The sequence below is a fragment of the Quercus robur genome, chromosome 3 (assembly GCF_932294415.1).
Source record: "Quercus robur chromosome 3, dhQueRobu3.1, whole genome shotgun sequence".
Taxonomy (NCBI): Eukaryota; Viridiplantae; Streptophyta; class Magnoliopsida; order Fagales; family Fagaceae; genus Quercus; species Quercus robur.
This window is the reverse complement of record NC_065536.1, coordinates 2,142,435-2,160,694: the sequence shown is the minus strand read 5'-3', so window position 1 is coordinate 2,160,694 and position 18,260 is coordinate 2,142,435. Positions and strand designations below refer to the sequence as shown.

The window sequence follows — 18,260 nt, the reverse complement described above, 5'->3', positions numbered from 1 at the left end:
TAATTTGATGGTGGATTTGTCAAAAGTCACATTCAATTAAAATATATTGAATGGTGTAACATTGATTAAAGTTACACCAGATGTAACTTGAACCCAACCCTATATATATAACTTATAGAAAAACAAAGTAACTACTTAACAGACATAGGATATATGTCTAAGATGGCCTAAAAAATTTCAAAGAATGAGAATTAAAATTGGAAAGTTAAAATATCTATAATGGAATCAATATAATAGACCTAAAACAAAATTCTAGGAAAAAAACATACTTTAGTTGAACCAACTGATGTCTCCTCATTCTCTCCACTAGAGGTGTCAACGGATTGGGTTTAGTTGGATTCTTCATCAACGGATTGGATTGTTAACTGGCAAAGCGTGGGAATTTTGGTGGTTGGATAAGTCAAAAACTTCAGTCTTCTCATCAATGGTGGCATCATGGTGGCGATCTTGAGATCTTCGTTGAATTTGGCAAACTTTGAATGCCAAAGAGCAATATAGAGCAAAGAATGGTGGAGGCATTTTAAGGGTTCAAAACTGTTCAAATGGGTTCGTCAAACTCAAATTTTATTGCTTATACACACATTTTTATGAAAAAAAATTATTACATATTGAATTTAGGGTCTTATTAGTTTTGAATGGATCTAGTCACACAACTTGGTCTACAACTTATTGAAGTTATAAGCTATGAGTGATGGAAATAAAAATAACGTCAATAGTATATTTGTGTAAAAGTAATTATGGACCACTCGTAACTTTCCATAAGAAAAAATTGTGAATTTAATTGTGTGTACAAAAGTTAATTATTTTTTATGATACATATTCTCATAATTTATTGCTTATACATAATAATTTTCTTATTGTAAGGACTCAATTTGTAACGACCCAAAATAATATTGGGTTCGCACGTAAAAAAAGCCCAAACAACATCATTTGTAAAGCGTGGGTTTGAAAGGCTAAGCCTTGGTCACCGGACGGTGGTTGGTCGTGGTATTCGTAGAGTTAAACCGTGTTCGCTCGAGGAGTCTTTCTCCTTAAGGCAGTCTGGGAGGCTCTGGTTCTTGGCCTTTTTTCCCAACCTCCTCTTTCTCTGGATTGCTTACTTTTCCTTTTATATTAGCATGTGCCCCTCATCTAACGTCCATGTGTAGGTTCGATTTTCCAGGACTGATACTTGTTCCATTAACCCATACCCAAAGTGGTTGAGGGTGGTTGTAAAAGCTGAAGAGCATGGTTCTGTCAGGTGCAGAGTATTCAATGGCAGTAATGACAGCTTTCCCTTTGTCCTTGGTCGCCATACTGTCCAGCGGTCCTTTCTCTATCAACGCAGATATTTTAAGTTTTTCCCAAAACTATTCCTATACCGCTCTTGCCCTTTCTTTCAGGAGGGCCACGGGGATGCCGAGGAAAGAGTCATCCTCGGCCATGTCTCAAGATTACTTGGACTTTTATTATACGTCCTCGGCTATATCCCTCCTCGGCCCGGGCCTTGGGCCCCAATGTAAAAATGGGCCAGGGTCACAAATTATTGGGCCCCACAATAGCCCCTCAAAATCCTGCTGCCCCACCTCTTTGTTGGGGAGGAGGATTTTGCTGATGTCGGGCCTGTATCAAGGCTTGCCCATCTTTATCCCTCATTAATGTTGGTGTCTCTTCATCTGTTTAGAAAATGCGCCGGGTTACGAGACACTCTTCTAGATTTACTCACGATGCGCTCCTGCCGTTTCCGTGTACGAGGCGCGTCTTTAATAACTTCCCTTTACGAGGCCAACCAAATCTGACGGTTATAAACGGCGTTGGGGAGTTGAGTGGACACTATCTCGTTTGTAGCTATTCTTGGAAATCTGTACGGATTAAATGTCACTGAACTTACCTTCCATATAAGAAGCAAGGCAAGAGGGCACTTCCTTTACATAGAGACCCTTTAACCTTTCTAAAGCTTTACACCTCAAGCCGCGCTCAAAGTTTTCCTTATTAGCGCAATCAAAACTTAGAGTGTGATATGTCTGAAGTAAAAGCGGGGGTGAAGGAACCACATCCTCTCCAGAAGCACCGTGTCCCTCCAAAGCTTAAGATGGCTCGGTCAGGGCAGGGTAGGCAAAGACTCAAGATATTTCTCATCTTCCTTCAGCCAAAATCCGAAGCAGGTGTTAATCGCATCAAGCTTTTGGTGCAATTGAGCTGGGATTGCTCATCATCAGTACCATCCGCTCTCCTTCGAGCATAGCTAATATGGCACCAGCATGTTAGGAGTCAGGGATGACGCAAGGATTAAGTATCCATGCTTCTTCCTCTCTTCCTTCACTGGTGCCTTCTTTTGCCTCCCCTTCTTCTTCTTTTCCATCACCGGATCCATCCTGGTGCTTTTACTTCTTCCTCTTCTTCTCCTCATCCATCAAAAGGGGTCCTCCTCTCAATATGGTGGCTACTAGAGCAGAATTTAAAAAGACTTCTTATTGTTGTTTGTTGGGTTTTTTTTTTTTTTTTTTTTTTTTTTTTTTTTTTTTCTTGTTTTTGTAATTTGTTTCCTATATAGGCTTGTTTAAGCCCTTCATTGTACGATGTACTACTTCTTTACATTAATAAAAGTTGCCATTGTTTTACTCTATGTATTCTTCCTTTCCTGCAATGGTTATGCCGTGAATGGACGTATTACCGTATGAACTCTTCATTTTTATACTCTAAACAATGCTTAGGGCCGAAATCCCTGTTAATAAAAAGACCTTACTCTGCGCTTATTGAAACTATCTAGCACAATTATGCCGACTTGAACAGAAGATACTTAGGGCAGAAACCCTTACAACGAAAAAAGATGTTATTATGAACTTATTAGAGTTGTATGGCATAATAAGGCCGACCTGAAAAAGTGATACTTAGGGCCGAAACCCTTATAAAAGATGTTATTATGAATTTATTAAAGCTATATGGCATAATAAGGCCGACCTGAAAAAGCGATACTTAGGGCCGAAACCCTTATAAAAGATATTATTATGAATTTATTAAAGCTGTATGGCATAATAAGGCCGACCTGAAAAAGGGTTGTGTGGGGCCAGAAAGCTTATGATCCGGCCTACGCTCTACTAGGGCCCAGGGCCCGTGCTGAGGAAGGTGTTTGCCGAGGACGAATAGGGAAAGGCCGAAATGCCTGGGGGCACAGCCGAGGATGACCCTGTCCTCGGCATTCCAAGACTTCAAAGGGAAGAGCAACATCTCGTTGAAGGCTGCCCCCAAAAAGCCCCCTGAAGAAGAGGCGAGTAGAACGGGACCCACGTGGGAGTACGGTGCAGAACTAGTTCAAGGTAAATACGTCCCCTCCGCATTAAATGCGCCTGCAAATGTCCTAACCATATTAATGAGAAAAGACGCCTAAACAGGGTGACTTCGGTCATTGCAACTAACAAAAAACAAGGGGAGGCAGCTGATGGGACGGGTATTTAAGTAGACACCTGCCTGACCAACAAGTGGAGGGCTAGGATCAACCAAGAAGGGCTATATAATGTGAAGGTTGATGCGCCAAAAAAGAAGGCTGGGAAAAAAGGCCAAGAACCAGAGCCTCCCAGACCGCCTCAAGGAGAAAGACTCCTCGAGCGAACACGGTTTAACTCTGTACGAATACCACGACCAACCACCGTCCGGTGACTAAGGCCTAGCCTTTCAAACCCACGCTCTACAAATGATGTTGTTTGGGCCTTTTTTACGTGCGAACCCAATATCATTTTGGGTTGTTACAAATTGAGTTCTTATAATTGGCGCCGTCTGTGGGAAAGGGCTTGTGTGTTGGCACAGACGGTGGGTTGAGACAATCCCCCCATCATTTCCAACAGCCGGTTGTAGTGTCCTAGCATAAAGTTCCACAAGGGGCTACGTTTCTTAGATAGGGGCTATGCTTCGTAGCGTCAGCAGCGCGGATGGTTCTAAGGGCTTAGCCGAGGAGCTAATCCCCCTAAACCAAGGTCCCACGCCATAGTCGAGGGGTTAATTCCCCTAACTACTTAAAAAATCAAGTTTTTGGACAGAACCAAGGTATTACATGGTCCTCGGACTCAAACCTATGGGGAAACCAACTACTTAAAAATTAAGTTTTGTACAGAACCAAGGTATTGCATGGTCCTCGGACTTAAACCTATGGGGAAACCAACTACTTAAAAAATCGAGTTTTGGACAGAACCAAGGTATTGCATGGTCCTCGGACTCAAACCTATGGGGAAACCAACTACTTAAAGGAAATTTAGACGCCAAGTTGGTCCTAACGACACATATGACATTTCAAGTGATGCCTATATCCCTACTGAAATAGGTTCAGACACGAGTTCAATACCCTATGGGTGCGGGTGAGCTAGCATTCCGAAATATGATCCTAAACATCTCATATGTACAACCATTCATACATGTTAAGATAATTAGCTCAAAAATCATCAGCGATAGTAAGCATCGACGAGGGCAACTAACATGTAATCAAACAGAAAGAGGAAGAAAAGACTCTCATATACGTGTTCAATAGGTTCAACTACAGGCAAACTACAAAGTTTTCAAAGTAAAAGAAAAACTAGTTAAATCATTGAATTAAAAATAAATACGGAGGCTGGCCGGGGCTTCTACTTCTTCAGTTCTATGTCGGCCACATCCTAGGAAGGCAAAACGGGACTGGCTTCGAAGCCCTGGAGGATAGTCGCTTCTGGAGAAGGCTAAGCGGGATCGGTGTCGGTACTCTTGGGAACCTCAGTAAGAGGAATTGCCTGCAGGGGCTGGGCAAGGATGGCTGGCTCTACGGCATCAGGGATCTGAGCGCTGATTATAGGCTCGGCATCTTCTTTGGGCACCTCGGGATCCATACTTATGGGTGCTTCTATCACATCATGGGGCTCTCCCCCTTTAAGCGACTCGCCAGGAGGGACGCTGACCTGTGCAGCTTCTGACTGAGTGACCCCTCCCTCGTGTTGATCACTCACAGCCTCGGAGTTGGCGGAGGCGGCCTCACGGATGGCTGTAGGGTAAAATATGTTCTTCGCTTTCCACAAATCAAATGAAGCATCCACCCCAGCTCGCTTTAAGGCCTCTTCCCAAACCTGGGAGCAATATAGCCTGCACACTCCGGGAATTTGGGCTTTAAGGGAGGCTTGGGTTTCAGCTACCCCCGTGTTGTAACCCTCATCCTCGGCCGTTTCCCTAGCAGCCTCAGCCTCGTTTCTAGCAAACTCGACCTCTCGCTTGGCCCTCATGGCTTCGTCCCGGGCATACTCTGCCATGCCTTTATCATTCTCTGCCAAGATCAGTCTTTTCTTTAAATCATTGATCTACTCCTTGGCTATTCGCAACTGATCCTCGGCTTCAAGTAGACGTTTTGTCTGTTCCTCGGCCTGTTTTTGGGTGCCATCTAAACCCGCCGAGGCGTTATCCCTCTCTCGGATAGCCTCCTTTAATTCATCCTTGGCCTTTGCGAGGTCGTCCTCGGAAGCTTTGAGAGTCCGCGCGGTGTCTATGCGCTTGGAGCGTTCATTCTCGGCGGCCTTACTCTGCTTGTTAACTTCCTCCTCCATTCTATATATGGCCTGGAGAGCCTGTCAAGTGAGGTAAATACATTGTGAATAACAAACCGGAGCAAGAGTTAATAAAGTTTTAGGTTTCAAGAGCCTTACCATTCCCAAGTACCTCTCCGTACTGAGGAAAACCTCCTGCATCCTCATTTTCTTCAACTCATCCACGTCATTAGGAAGCAACATAGTTCTCCCTAGTGTGTCGGCCACATAACCCCCTTCGCCACCTCCAAGGTCCCTCATGGACGCGGTTTCCAGCAGTGGCCCCCCATGGAGCATTGGGGCGGGAAGCCAGGCGCTTGGCAAGGATTGGGCTTCGATCCCCTTCCCCTTGCTTTGGGCGGATTGGGCTTCGGTCTCTTTACCCTTACTTTGGTGCCCAATCTTCAATTGTTTCACACGCGAGGCTTCATCCCTCTCCTTAGAAGATTGGGATTTTCCCCCGTCCATGGCTTCCTTACCCTTGGGACTCCTATTTCTCTTTAAGTCAGTGGTCTCCGGCCGAGGAGGCAGAGCTAGTTGAGGAGGAGCAGGAAGTTTGGGGCGGGGAGATTGTGGCTGCGACTTTGTGGAGGATGACCTAGTCTGGAAGGTCTGGGGATGAGGTGATGGAGACGGAGCGTTGGACTGCGGTGTTCCCTGCGCACCCTTCCCCGGTTGACCCTCGAGGAGGTCGAATAAGCTGGTTGGGGGCTTTCTCTTAAGTCCTATCTCGATTTGGGAAGATGTGCCTACTGATGACAATTCCGTCTCGGACAAGGCCGGGTCACCTATATCACCAGAAGGATCCTCGGATTGGTCGGCTAGGTCAAATACCCCAAATCCCTCCTCAGATTGTTCTAACTCGCCTTCGCCTTCCGCTGCTTGGTGAGATGAGGAGAGGTCCACCAGTGGGATCCCCTCGGGGACAGATGATCCTTCGGAGATTAAAAATCCTGATTCGACCACGGTAATTTTTGGAAGTCGAGGACGGCTGGCGCTGATCACGTGCCTGGGGTCGACGAATGACTTCTGAAGGGGAGCGTACCCTAAGATTTTGTGAGCGGCTCGGACTTGACCATCCCCGTCATTTACGAAAACTGCCGCTTGAAGAACAGTCTCCAAGTCCACCCGGTTAACTAGGTGAAAGTGTCGGTGAAAAGCGTGTGGATCTGCAAGAAAAACACATGCGCATGGTTAGTTACCAAACCACATCAAATTAAAATGGCACAAAGGATCGGCACCCTTCCATTCTCTATACCCCACCTGGTTCTCCCTCTACCGTGGGGCACGGATCGCCATCATGCCATTCACCGGATACGATAAGGAAATCTTTGTTTAACCCCTTGTTGGAATCAGGGAGGCATTGAATTAGTCGAACCCTCTCGTCTCTCGTCTTCATATAATAGGATTTCCCCTTCAAATTTTGGAGATTATAACACCAATTCACATCGTGGTGGGTCAATCTTAGCCCCATCTTTTCGTTTAAGGCATCCACACAACCTAGAATCCTAAACATGTTGCCGGTGCACTGGGTGGGGGCTAATCGGAAGTGCCTGAGGTAACCCTTTGTTACCGGCCCCATGGGGATTCTTATACCCCCCTCTACAAAGGCGAGGACAAGAATTACCACCTCGCCCATTCTCCTTAGAAAGTACCACTCCCCCATTTTACAATGCCTCAGACTTACGTTGGGAGGAATCCTGTAATCGGCGATGAACTTTTTCATCGCCTCCTCAGTATCAACAAATTTCCTCAGTCTCAATTTAACCATCTCTACGAGTTACTAAACAAACTCAACCAGTGACGGGAGAAGGAAGGGAACCAAAGAAAAATAAACCCAGAAAAGAAAAAGCACGAGTTAATGGAGGCAGAGAACTTACAGAAAAGAGGAAAGGCGCTTCGAACAAGCTTTTTGTGCTGGAGATAGACTTGAGTTTGGACGAAAGTTCAGATGAACCCAAGGTATATATGCTAGAACTCTTAAGTGCAAAACTGAAGAGACAAATCCGTTCCAAAAATCATTTATGCCTCCCATTGAGAGTAACTGCACGATTTTTCCCGCCCATAAAGGCAAAGAAATCTCCACCGTTAGATCTCCATCATGCCGTAGAACGTGGGAAACACAGAGCCGCCCGCATTTAATGAGGCCATGTTTCACCTTCCAAAGTCTCCAGGAACGTGTCTCGGGCAGACGAAAAGTCTTGGGAACCGATAAGTGATAAGGATTGACAGGCATTGATAGATGTCTGAACCCTCCTATCCGTCCGAGGAGCCAGATAGCAGGATTTTGAGGGGCTATTGTGAGGCCAGAAGTCTTATGATCCGGCCCACGCTCTACTAGGGCCCAGGGCCCATGCCAAGGAAGGTATTTGCCAAGGACGAATAGGGAAAGACCGAAATGCCTGGGGGCACAGCCGTGGATGATCCTGTCCTCAGCATTCCAAGACTTCAAAGGGAAGAGCAACATCTCGTTGAAGGCTGCCCCCAAAAAGCCCCTTGAAGAAGAGGCGAGTAGAATGGGACCCACGTGGGAGTACGGTGTGGAACTAGTTCAAGGTAAATACGTCCCCTCCGCATTAAATGCGCCCGCAAACGTCCTAACCATATTAATGAGAAAAGACGCCTGAACAGGGTGACTTCGGTCATCGAAACTAACAAAAAACAAGGGGAGGCAGCTGATGGGACGGGTATTTAAGTAGACACCTGCCTGACCAACAAGTGGAGGGTTAGGATCAACCAAGAAGGGCTAAATAATGTGAAGGTTGATGCGCCAAAAAAGGAGGCTGGGAAAAAAGGCCAAGAACCAGAGCCTCCCAGACCGCCTCAAGGAGAAAGACTCCTCGAGCAAACACGGTTTAACTCTGTACGAACACCACGACCAACCACCGTCCGGTGACCAAGGCCTAGCCTTTCAAACCCACGCTCTACAAATGATGTTGTTTGGGCCTTTTTTACGTGCGAACCCAATATCATTTTGGGTCATAACAAATTGAGTCATTACAGGTTGCATACCCCAAACTAAACGAGATGATGGCTGAATGCTTGGTACTGTGCAGGAGGTAATCATCCGAGGATATGTAACCCAAAATGAACAGCCCATGCGGGTCGCCGAGTACTAAGGTGTTTCGCCATCTTGCTAATGACTTTCATAGCCTTAGTCTTTTCTGGTATTTGGTCCGAGGACTGAGCGACTTAGAATTCTCCTTAAGTGGCTGATTTTTCCATAGGTTTGAGTCCGAGGACCATGCAATACCTTAGTTCTGTCCAAAACTCAGTTTTTAAGTAGTTGGTTTCCCCATAGGTTTGAGTCCGAGGACCATGCAATACCTTGGTTCTGTCTAAAACTTAGCTTTTAAGTAGTTGGGGGAATTAACTCCTTAGCTATGGCGTGGGACCTTGGTTTAGGGGGATTAGCTCCTCGGCTAAGCCCCTAGAACCATCCGCGCTGCTGACGCTACGAAGCATAGCCCCTATCGAAGAAACGTAGCCCCTTGTGGAACTTTATACTAGGACACTACAACCGACTGTTGGAAATGATGGGGGGATTGTCTCAACCCATCGCCTGTGCCAACACACAAGCCCTTTCCCACAGACGGCACCAATTGTAAGGACTCAATTTGTAACGACCCAAAATGATGTTGGGTTCGCACGTAAAAAAGGCTCAAACAACATCATTTGTAGAGCGTGGGTTTGAAAGGCTAGGCCTTGGTCACCGGACGGTGGTTGGTCGTGGTGTTCGTACAGAGTTAAACCGTGTTCGCTCGAGAAGTTTTTCTCCTTGAGGCGGTCTGGAAGGTTCTGGTTCTTGGCCTTTTTTCCCAGCCTCCTCTTTCTCTGGATTGCTTACTTTTCCTTTTATATTAGCCTGTGCCCCTTATCCAACGTCTACGTGTAGGTTCGACTTTCCAGGACTGATACTTGTCCCATCAGCCCATACCCAAAGTGGTTGGGGGTGGTTGTAAAAGCTGAAGAGCATGGTTCTGTCAGATGCAGAGTATTCAATGGCAGTAATGACAGCTTTCCATTTGTCCTTGGTCGCCATATTGTTCAGCGGTCCTTTCTCTATCAACGCAGATATTTTAGGTTTTTCCCAAAACTATTCCTATACCGCTTTTGCCCTTTCTTTCAGGAGGGCCACGGGGATGCCGAGGAAAGAGTCATCCTCGCCCATGTCTCAAGATTACTTGGACTTTTATTGTACGTCCTCGGCTATATCCCTCCTTGGCCCGGGCCATGGGCCCCAATGTAAAAATGGGCTAGGGTCACAAATTATTGGGCCCCACACTTATATTTCATAATTTCATATCCACATCAATATGCATTTCTAAAGCACAAATCCGTCCATTAATTTATATCATTATAAAAACAAAGTTTAAGCAAAAAAATTACCCTATCTAACTTTGATATATTTTAAATTCAACCATTTATTTTATTTATTATTTTTAGTTGTTTAACTTAAATATGCTCTCAATTTAATCATTCCATCTAGATTCATTCAATCTCATCATTAGTTTGAGTATTTTCAATTTTCAAAATAATGCCATTTTAGTGAAGTTAACTACATGGATTAAACAAAAGGATTATATTAGAAACGAGTTGAAATTACTTATCACAAAAAAGAAAAAAAAAAGAGCGGAAATTAAAGAATTTTGAAAACAAGTCAAAGTTAGATAATATAATTTTCAATTTAACAACAAATTTTTTTTCATAATTCTCTCTCTAAAAAAAAAAAAAAAAGTCATTGACACTAAAAATTGCAATCCAAAACGATTCTCTTAAAATTAAAAATATTTCGATCCAAAAAAAAAAAAAAAAGCATAGGAAAATCTAAAGAGTTTTCCAATTTCTCAAAGTAAGAAACGACGTCACTTTGTCACTTTCCCTTTGACAAAGATAAGTTCACAGTGACTGTGTCTGTGACAGTCCCCATCATCAAATTGGTTTCTTTCGGTTTCAGGGGAAAAACACAAAGCAAACTGAAAAACAGGCCCCGAGAAACACACTGCCCGGAGACAAAATTCTCCCCTTTTTTTTTTGTTAGTCAGAAACAAAAAACCATTTTTCTCATTAAAAGATTTGATTTGCATTTCATTCACTATTGTATTTCTCTCTAACAAAGCCCTCTTCTCTCTCTTGTAGATCTGTTCTTACTAATCAAAAGTCCCTCAGGTTCTCTCTAAGACTCTATCTCTGTCTATAGATATGTGTGTGTGTGTGTGTGTGTGTAAATGAAATGAAATTTTTGATCTTTTTGGTTTTTTTTTTGTGTATATGTGTATGAAAGAATTTCTGGGTTATGGTTGTTGTGGCACTGTTTATTCAATTTAGTTGGGTAAAAGGAGTGGTGGGTTGGTTAATTTTTGTGGGTTTTGCATGAAATGTATGAAGGGTTTAGTTTGCTTTTTGTTTGACTTTATTTGCATTTGTGAGTTGTTGGTGTAAAATCTTGGCAAATAGAGCATGGGAAAGTGCGTGTGATATTGCATTTAGGAGTGAAAACAGTGGCAATGAGTTTGCTGTGGATGAAATTAGAGAAGTTGTGATGCAAAGACTTGAACTTTGGAGCTATATGAGGATTAGCAAAAGTGGGTTGATGAAGTTTATGCATTTTGTGGCTATTTGTGCTTAGTAGTAATAGGTGTTTGTTACTTATCAAAAAAAAAAAAAAAAGTAATAGGTGTTTGTTTTCTATGATGCTTAGTCGTGCAAACAGAGTTATTGGATCGCTAATTTTAATGGGTTTTTCTTGAAATGGTGAAATTGGTTGGTTTAGCATTTTGCTTAGTTAAATGCATGTGCATTTGTATGCTTGTATGTTAAACTACATTATCCCCTTATACCCTATAATAACGCAAAATATCAAGATGATTGGAGATTAATAACTACCACATCTGAAAAATGTTTAAAATTCAATTTTTTCACATTATTAGAAGTACTAAAATAGGACGTGTCAATTAAGGGAGTAATAGAGTGTATGACTTTAGATAGGGTAGAATGGAGGAAAAGAATACATATGATCGACCCTAACTAATCTATCAAGGATCCATAGCTAACCCTAAAATTTTGAAACTAAGGATTTGTTTGTTGTTGTTCTTGTAAATATAGCATGTGAGTCTATAGATCAAAAAGTAAAACAACATCCGATTGATATGAAAATTAGTGTGCATGTGACGAAGGACATAAGCTTGATTGGGCTTTGATACCAATTTTGAGGTAGGATCTTGAAGGGGTTTGCACTAAATTAAATTTGTTGATGAGATCTTGAAGGGTTCTTGAATAAGAATTGATGTTTAAGGGTTTAGGTAAAGAAAATAATGAATCTTGAATGTGTTGATGGCTGTTAGGTGTCAAAACAGGGAATAGAACAAGAAATAATATAGATAAAAGTAAAACACTAGGCAATCATACATAGGTTTTCCTAAGCAATCACACTTAGAAGAAGACAATCACACCCTCAAAGCTTAAACAAGCTTCTGGAATATTAATAATTTCCATCTCACTATCAATTTTATTGACAACAATAGCCTTTTATATAGGCTATTGTTAAACCCTTTCCTAGAAGGACAAGTACTCTAAATAACCTGTTCCTAGAAAGACTTATTAACATGTAAACCAAATAGGAAAAGGACTTAGAATGTAAAGTAAGACTTATGGGCCTCTATAACGAGAAGGTATTTGGTATGAAATGATACCATGTTAGCAGTATCAAAATCCAATAAATGTGAGACATCAGCAAAAAATAACTAACCCACTAACTATTGAAAGACATATGTTAGTAGATAGTTATTTTTGTACACGTCTCTTGTTTATTGGATTTTGATACGGTTGACGTGGTATCATTTGATACAAAATACTTTTTCCTCTAGAACAGCCCATTCCTGAGAATCTGAAAATTTCGAAATTGCCCATATTCTAGTAAAACTATTAAGACCGAACGAAAAACTTTATAACCTAACAAAAAAAAAAAAAAAAAACCCTTAATAACAAGACTCGATAATAACTAAAGTAACCAATGATAAGTGTCAAGAAAGTCCCACATCAAAACTAGACCACAAATCTTGAATCTTTTGGTATTTAATCTTGTTTTTCCTTGAACTCTTTCTTGTCCACATCAATGTGTTAATAACATAGAGAACATGTAATACAACTATGGGATTTTCAAAATATTACTTCAATAAAAAGTTTTTAGATGGTGTAAAAGTAAGGAAGAATTATGCTAGGTGTAAAGTGATTTGACCCTATCTATGTACATATATGCTCATGCATACAGAAGCTCATGTACAGATCCAGTCAAGAAGCACATTTTTTGGATGTTCATTATTCAATGTATATTGTTTTTGTGGGTTAATATGCTTTGTTGCTATAATAGGTTTGAAAGGTCATACATAGTTATTGGGCTGATTTTGGTGTTTGATGCAGAGCTCCCTGCAAGTAGTAATTGGTTTTTGAGGTCTAATTTGCATTATCAAGGTTCTTGGTGTTGATTGTGATAATTAACGTGTATTGATATCGCAGATGCAGAGTGGTGTAAAATTCACTGTTATTAGTTATTAAATTCCTTATGGTCTGAGATCTATGAGATTATTGTATTTACTCGTGATGGGAGCTTATGAGTTTTGAAGTTTTGAGTCTTCTTTTTCTTTAGTCATTTCACTGATTGAAATAAATCTTCAAGGAGCCATGTATTCACTGGTCTTTGATAGGTAAACTTTTGTTCATTATTAGTGCTCAGTAATAAGAATATAATTCACATGAGTATATGATGGAGTGGCCAGACTACAAATGAAGGCCCATCATAAACAACTTTTAATCTGTAACCTTATTGGCATTAGCCTTGGTCATGATCTGAACATGAATGAGTCCTTAGTGGGAACTGTTGCAAATTAAGGGAAAAAAGCATATTGTATATCTATTTGGTTACTTGGTTATGGTCAGAATGTAAATGGGTGATCAGAGCATAAAATCACTTTTCTCGTATCATTTTTTTCCATTTAGGAAGAGATATACCATGGATGATAGCTGCGTTGTCTGTGCTGAGACACTTTTGTGGGTTGCATATGGATCATGTGGCCATCGGGAGGTCTGCTCCACCTGTGTCATTCGTCTCCGTTTCATCTGTGATGATCGTCGTTGCTGCCTTTGCAAGTCTGAATCAAATATCATCTTTGTCACTAAGGTTAGCATTTTTCAGTAAGTTCTTTGACTTACATACATGATTGCTGTGCTTGGTTTTGGGAGAATTGGCAACTCTGATGAATTAGAAAGTTTTCTTCCAGACTTATATGTTCATCCTTGTTGGATCCAACCGAGATCTGTTGTTATATGGTAACTTCTCCACAATTAATTCCGTTCGTCTATCTTCTGCTTGCAGACACTGCTAAGAAAGAGAAAAAGACCAATTTTCACACTTCACTGAGTTCTAGCTGCAATTTTTGATGAGTTATTACGTGATTTATTTTTTATATACTTATTGGTTGTAATGTTTGTTCATTACTTCCCTTTTTTCCAGGCTTTAGGAGATTATACAAGGATGATTAATGACTTTTCAGTTTTTCCAGCTGATCCAATAGAGGGTCAAGTTGGACAATATTGGTATCATGAAGGAACACAAGCGTATTTTGATGATATGGATCACTACAAGATGATAAAGGCCATGTGCAGACTATCATGCATTGTTTGTGATAAGAAAAATGAACAAAGGAATGAAGGGTCAAAGAGGAGAGCAGGGTTCAAGAACATTGAGCAGCTGAGAGGCCATTTGTTCCACCAACATAGGCTGTTCATGTGCAGTCTATGTTTGGAAGGTAGGAAGGTGAGATATGTTTGCATGAAATAAACATTGACGAATTATTATTATTATTTGTCAAACATGACATGGTAATATATTGAGTTGCATATAAAGTATTTACAATGTGGCTTCTGGATTTGGTTTTATCTTTTTCTCTTTTAGTTGAATACTCACCGTATAACTGGTTTGTGAAAGGACACAAGGGGGTTGCTTGTAGAATTCCACATCTTAAATTTTTATGCAGATTTTTGAGTTCTAACCTTAGCACCCTCTTCTCTTTCCATCTTTTGGGTTTTGGTACCTTATAAATTTTCTGTAGAAAATTATTGTTACTATCTTGCTGAAATTCTTCTCTTTTTTTAGAAGCATGAATGTTGTACCTTACCTTGCACTACAATGTGACTGACTTCACTTTGAATTGTGTACCAGATATTTATCAGTGAGCAAAAGTTATATGAAAAGTCACAATTAAATCAGCATATAAAGACGGGTGATTCGGAGGTTGATGGCACTGAAAGTGAAAGAGGTGGATTTATGGGACATCCTATCTGTGAATTTTGCCAAAATCCATTCTATGGAGATAATGAGCTGTACTTGCACATGTCCACTGAACATTATACTTGCCATATATGCCAAAGGTAAATGATGCTTTTGTTTATGAGAAGGTTGTAACTTCCTTGAAGTTTAAGCAAACATACAGACCATGGATCCAATTTACCTTGTTCATTGCAGGCGCCATCCAGGACAATATGAGTACTACAAGGATTATGATGACTTGGAGGCCAGTTGTTTTCTGTGTTCTTTCATGTATGCATTTCAGTGAATAGTCATATTTGAAATTTATGTTTACATCAAGAGTACAATCTTGCAGATCCATTTTCGTCAAGACCATCATATATGTGAGAATGAGGCCTGCATTGCTAAAAAATTTGTTGTTTTCACAAACGAATCTGAACTCAAGGTGACATCTTTGTCGGCCTAAATATGCTCTACATTTTCTTTTTGTTTTGAGTATGTTTCCGCTTGTTATTTTTTTTTGTAGATTCTATTGTCTCACTTAAATCCAATATATATAGAGGCATAATGCCATGGAGCATGGAGGGCACATGTCTCACTGCAAGAGGAATGCCGCTCTTCAGGTTTGTATGCATTTTTTAAATTCCTTTTGTAGTCTTGTCTGTTATCTTTCCACCGTCTGCTGCAATCTTGACAATTTGTAGACCTGTTTGGAGTAAAAATATTTCCACTGTCTGTTGTTAATCCTTCTTCTCTTGGGCATATGGGTGTCTCTACTGTTTCTTATTTATGTCCAGATACGAACAAGCTTCCAGTACCGGCGAAATGAGCAAGATCGTCAAGGTAGAGGATGTGTCTCTCATTCGGATTTGTCAGACAATCGACTTTCTTTGGCCATTCAAGCTAGTCTTGAGACAGCCAATACAGAACATCATCATCATGCTTCATCAAGTGCCCAAGCAGTTTCCAATCACCAAGCAAGGGATACTGCATCAATCACAAATGCATTTGAATCATTAGCTACCACAGAATCTGAGACACCTTCAAGACAAAGCTGTGCTTCAGCACAAAATACACTGGAAGAATCATCCTTTCCTCCACTACCTGTGGCTTCAAGGAGAAGTCGACAGAAATTTAGAAATCATTCAGAAGGGAACACTATGGCTGCTTGCCTTCGTCGCCGGAACAATGGAACCGTAACTGTTCTTCATTCTTCTCAAGCTTGGCCAGCAGCAAGTCATTTAACCAGCTCATCAACCAGTAGCTCATTATCTAATCTTCCTAGTTCTTCCCAGAGGAAGCCTGTGAAGGTTAATGAGTCTTCATCATCTAGTTATACAAGCCCTGCTCAGTCTAGACTAGCCACAGCTCATCTAGTTGCATCGTCTAATTTTGCTGTTTTGCCAAGGATTTCAGGTAGCACCAATCAGGTTGGCCACTCTGTTTCGAATCCAAACCTTGTAGATAGACGGTCTTTTGATACTTCTCTCTCTAGTTTTCCTCCGGTTTCTTCCTCTCAAACTAATAAGGCACCCTCAAGTAGCCACCCACTGCCAAAGGTGGAAGATGTTCAAAATGCTAACAAGAATCTGGTGGAGAAAATTCGTGCTGCTTTAGAATTTGATGAGAACAAATTTGCTGCATTCAGAGAAATATCTACAGAGTATCGCCAGGGCGTAATTGATGCAGGGGAATATCTTGCCTATGTTTTTCAGTTTGGTCTGTCACATCTTGTTCTTGAGCTAGCTAGACTCTGTCCTGATCCTCGGAAGCAAAAAGAGCTTGTTGAGACTTACAATTTTAACATGACTGTTGGTTCATCTGAAAACATTTCAAGTAGCGATGGTGGTCGGTCCAAAAACAAAAAAAGTTCCAAGAAAGGTAAGGAGAAGTGTGAAGCAAATGGGTTCCATAATTCAAAGGATGCTTTGGCAGATAGTATCATCAGCAGTGTGAAGAGTTTCCAATCAAATTATAAGCCTTCTGAAGATGAGGTGGAGGTCTTATCAAAAGATGGGTATCGGTCTACCAAAGGCAAATTAAAAGCTTCTGTGGATGATGAACTGTCCAACTTAATTTCTACCCATCACTCAAGAATGGAGCCAAAATCTGAAAATGGATCTCATTTAGCGGGTGGTGGATCAACAAAAAATGTGGAGACTGGGGGAGTAGGAAATAAGCCAAAGAAAAAAATTTCTAAGTTCCTTAGAAACCGTCTAGGTAATGATGCCACAGAACTTTTAGATCTTGGTGATTCTGATCCTGGTCCTGGTCAGACTGAAGAAAAATCAGATGGAGGTAAGGAGCCGCCTGGAGGGTGGCCAGTTCGTGGAGTTTGGAAAAATGCTGGAGGGCGGAGACTTGTGTCAATTACCCAGAGAGACCCCAGAAAGTGATGAATTTTCTGTTTAATCCAAATGGAGAAGTACTAGTTTTTAAGTATAGGATAGCTGGCACCTTAGACACAAGAATGCTACCATTTTTATTTTTATTTTTAAATATCATTTGTCCTTGTGTTTCCAACTTGGTCCGTATATTTTGTGCAGCACTGGCTGGATTTTTCTATTTGTTAATGGACTTGTGAGGTCAGATTAGAAGAGGGAAATTGCCTTGAACAAGGGGATGTCCCTTTGGTGCAGTTTTTTGTTGAAAGCTTATTTGCTGAAAGTTGGTTGAAAGTATAATTTTACCTAGAGAAGGTGATTCCTTAAAATCTGTACATAAGCTAAAAAGCTAAAAGAAGTTCGCCAACTTGAACGTGACTTGGGTCTTTTTTGTTACGGCATACATAATACATTGTTGATTAGAGGTTAATCTCCTCAGAACTTGAGGCTTGTGTTTTTTATTCTGGTTTTGTTTCATAAAAAAAGTTGCCCTTTAAATTTCAGCACGTATCTGTATAGCTGCTTGTGATAGATGAAAATGTCATGGTTGTTCTTAAGCGGGGAATATATGGAACTAAAAAGACCTCTGTATTTTCCTCAAATCACCTTTCTTGTAGCCATTGTGCCAAGAAAGTCAATGGTTATGATTACCTTATTAGTGTTGATCATTTTATCATCAGTAACCAGAGGTAATAGGCTTTTCTGACTTCAACTAATTAGCATGCTTTAATCGCATGGAGTGGTTGATTTGAAAACCATTTAGCAAATGAAGATCTTCATTTTTAATTCATTCTGCCCCCAAGAAAATAATACACGTATTCAGATACAGAATATGAAACTAGTCAGCCAAAAAGAGCGATGATTTTGATGATAGTGCTAGAAAATCTTAAAGGAGGTGAAAACTGTGTCAGCTAAGACTACTGATGTGTAAGTATATGTTGATCTCGCAAGTGTAATGAATGCCAAACTGAATGAGATAACATGAACCTTTTAGTAAATAACAGTAAATTGATTGGTAGGACAGCATAGTTAATAAATAACTTTTAGTACTTTAGTAAA

At 41.0% G+C, this 18,260-nt stretch overlaps 1 protein-coding gene across 2 annotated transcripts; it reads left to right on the top strand.

Annotated features, from left to right (window-relative positions):
- Positions 1–10,429: 10,429 nt before the first annotated feature.
- Positions 10,430–17,455, top strand: LOC126716646 (E3 ubiquitin-protein ligase HEL2-like). 2 transcript variants are annotated; one of them, XM_050417566.1, is made up of 9 exons: positions 10,430–10,548; positions 10,653–10,682; positions 13,509–13,689; positions 14,023–14,325; positions 14,731–14,939; positions 15,034–15,082; positions 15,173–15,262; positions 15,378–15,440; positions 15,615–17,455. In XM_050417566.1, exons 3-9 carry the CDS (start codon positions 13,522–13,524, stop codon positions 17,211–17,213), a joined length of 2,481 nt encoding a protein of 826 aa, XP_050273523.1. In that variant the 5' UTR covers positions 10,430–10,548; positions 10,653–10,682; positions 13,509–13,521; the 3' UTR covers positions 17,214–17,455. The 2 variants fall into 2 exon arrangements, with proteins under 2 accessions (XP_050273523.1, XP_050273522.1); XM_050417565.1 differs by having other exon boundaries at positions 10,435–10,549; positions 13,513–13,689.
- Positions 17,456–18,260: the final 805 nt, after the last annotated feature.

What these genes read in the sequence shown, in the direction of transcription:
- LOC126716646 (XM_050417566.1), top strand. Translation starts at nt 13,522, where the DNA reads ATGGATGATAGCTGCGTTGTCTGTGCTGAGACACTTTTGTGGGTTGCA. An exon ending in TATGTTTGGAAGGTAGGAAG is followed by an intron (nt 14,326 to 14,730) that starts GTGAGATATGTT and finishes ATTGTGTACCAG; the next exon opens with ATATTTATCAGTGAGCAAAA. An exon ending in AGGATTATGATGACTTGGAG is followed by an intron (nt 15,083 to 15,172) that starts GCCAGTTGTTTT and finishes ACAATCTTGCAG; the next exon opens with ATCCATTTTCGTCAAGACCA.